The sequence below is a fragment of the Salvelinus sp. IW2-2015 genome, unplaced genomic scaffold (genome assembly GCF_002910315.2).
Source record: "Salvelinus sp. IW2-2015 unplaced genomic scaffold, ASM291031v2 Un_scaffold1745, whole genome shotgun sequence".
Taxonomy (NCBI): domain Eukaryota; kingdom Metazoa; phylum Chordata; class Actinopteri; order Salmoniformes; family Salmonidae; genus Salvelinus; species Salvelinus sp. IW2-2015.
The window spans coordinates 158698-161233 of NW_019943127.1; the positions used below are offsets into that span (position 1 = coordinate 158698).

At 46.8% G+C, this 2536-nt stretch overlaps 1 protein-coding gene across 1 annotated transcript in view; it reads left to right on the forward strand.

Moving 5' to 3' along the window:
* Window positions 1–2536, forward strand: part of LOC112071851 (protein prenyltransferase alpha subunit repeat-containing protein 1) — a 30950-nt gene that overhangs the window by 12769 nt on the left and 15645 nt on the right. Inside the window, exon 5 of the mRNA XM_070439537.1 lies at window positions 1688–1928. Coding sequence (XP_070295638.1) covers window positions 1688–1928 — 241 coding nt within the window. The remainder of the gene's footprint in view (window positions 1–1687; window positions 1929–2536) is intronic.

Below are 2536 nucleotides of genomic sequence, written 5' to 3' on the forward strand. Positions count from 1 at the left end.
AATCCTGAAATCAATTGTATGATTTTAAGTAATTATTTGCATTTCTTGCATGACATAAGTATTTGTACCCTACAACCAGTAAGAATTTCCAGCTCTCACAGACCTGTTGTTTTCTTAAGAACCCTCCTGTTCTCCACTCATTACCCTGTATTAACTGCACCTGTTTGTGAACTCGTTACCTATATAAAAGACACCTGTCCACACACTCAAGTCAAACACCACTCAGACATCGTCCAAATGCCAAGACCCAAAGAGCTGTGTAAGGACATCAGGTAAAACTTGTAGCCTGACTCGCACCAAGGCTGGATGGTACAGGACAATCAGCAAGCAGCTTGGTGAGGAGGCAAACGTTGGCACAACTTATTAGAAAATGGAAGTTCAAGATGATGTGTCAAATCACCCTCGGTCTGGGGCTCCAGCAAGATCTCACCTCGGTGGGCATCAATGATCATGGAAGGTGAGGGTATGCCGAACTACACCGGCAGACCTGGTCAATGACCTGAAGAGAGTTGGGCCACAATCTCAAAGAAACCATTAGTAACACACTTACGCCGTCATGATTAAAATCCTGCAGCGCAGCCAAGTCCCCTGCTCAGCAGCCGCCATTCAGACTCTGAATTTCCAACTGACATTTGGTGATCCCAGAGAGTATGGGAGAAGTCCATGTGGTCTGATGAGACAACATTAGGCTTTTGGTTCTAACTCAACTCGCGTGTTGGAGGAGAAGAGAAGATGAGTACACCCAGAACCTCCCAACCGTGAAGCATGGAGTGGAAACATCTTCTTTGGGATGCTTTTCTGCAAAGGGACAGGACGACTGCACGTATTGAGCGGAGGATGGATGGGCAAGTTATCGCGAGATCTTGGCCAACGACTCCTTCCCTCAGTAGAGCATTGAAGATGGGGTCGTGGCTGGGTCTCTCCACGATGACAACGACCCGAAACACACAAGCAGGGCACTAAGAGTGGCTCCGTAAGAGTCTCAAGTCTGGAGTGTTCTGTACCAAATATTAAGTTCTGCTTTTCTGATGTATCAAATACTTATGTCATGCAATAAAATGCAAATGAATTACTTAAAAATCATACAATGTGATTTTCTGGATTTTTGTTTTAGATTCCGTCTCTCAWAGTTGAAGTGTACCTATGATAAAAATTACAGACCTCTACATGCTTTGTAAGTAGGAAAACCTGCAAAATCGGCAGTGTATCAAATACTTGTTCTCCCGACTGTGTATATATATATATATAATAGATATAACACACAGTGCTTTCAGAAAGTATTCAAACGTCTTGACCTTTTCCACATTTTGTTACGTTAAAGCCTTTTTCTAAAATTTGTTAAAATAAAACAAATCTCATCAATCTACCCCATAATGACAAAGCAAAAACCAACAGCCCTAACTCCAAACGACCCCTCATCTTACCAGCAAAGGGTTTAGCAGCGTGAGAAGACTGCGATGGCCCCATGTGTACAGAGAAAAGCTATGGGAGTTGATATTTCACTGAAGTAGCCATCTTTTGTTGATGTTATCCATGTTGTGTTAGTGTCCTGGCTCTGTTGTTTAACCAGATGCTTAGGTTGTGGTTGGTTCTGTGTTTAGGGCTGTTGTTTTGGGAGCCAGCCGAGGGTGATTGAAGTGTGTGTGTGTGTGCCTGCGTGACTCCAACATGTCCCCTGTGTTTTCAGGCGCTGGATACTACAGCAGGTGTTACGGGAGTGCTCTTCCCCCGGGCCGGACAGGAAGGAGCAGGGGGACGGTGATCGGCGTGACGCGGCAGAGAAGACGCGTCTGAGTGAGCACCTCCACAGGGTTCTACACGAAGAGATGAAGGTGTGTGCCGACGCCGCCGGCCGTTACCCTAGCAACTACAATGCCTGGTCGCACCGTATTTGGGTCCTGCAGAACATGGCCCCGGGCAACCTCAAGGTAGGAGTAGGACTAGATGGGCTCTACATATGTCTCTCTCTCGCTCTCTCCCTTGTTTCTTTCTCRATCTTCATCTCTCTCAGCTTCTTAAATATAGRCTATGTTAATTGTACACGGTCTCAGGTTAAAACAACCGCTCTTTCAATGTAACCTCTCTGGGTTCTAGCCAGGCAGGCAGCTAGCAGGTCTTATACTGCCAGGAAGGTAAGGAATCCTGACCGACCGMCCGGCCGCTCTGTGTGTCAGTCAGTAGGGTTTATAGTGTATCACCACCAAGGACAGTGTGTCTCCAGCCTCTCTGCCTCACATCTCATCTCTCTCTGGCCTGTCACTGTGCTGTGTGACCATGACGATAAGACCTTTCTGGTCCATTGAACTGATCTGGGAACAGCCAACCCCCCAGGACCGAGCCCTAGGGATTTAAAGGTGTATGGAGAGTGTTTTGTTGTGGCTCAGTGAATCCATGGCTTGTTTTTAAGCCGCAGTGGCATTCCCAGGATATGGAGTGATGCAATGGTAGGACCAGGGATATGGAGCTATGGTAGGACCAGGGATATGGAGCTATGGTAGGACCAGGGATATGGAGCTATGGTAGGACCAGGGATATG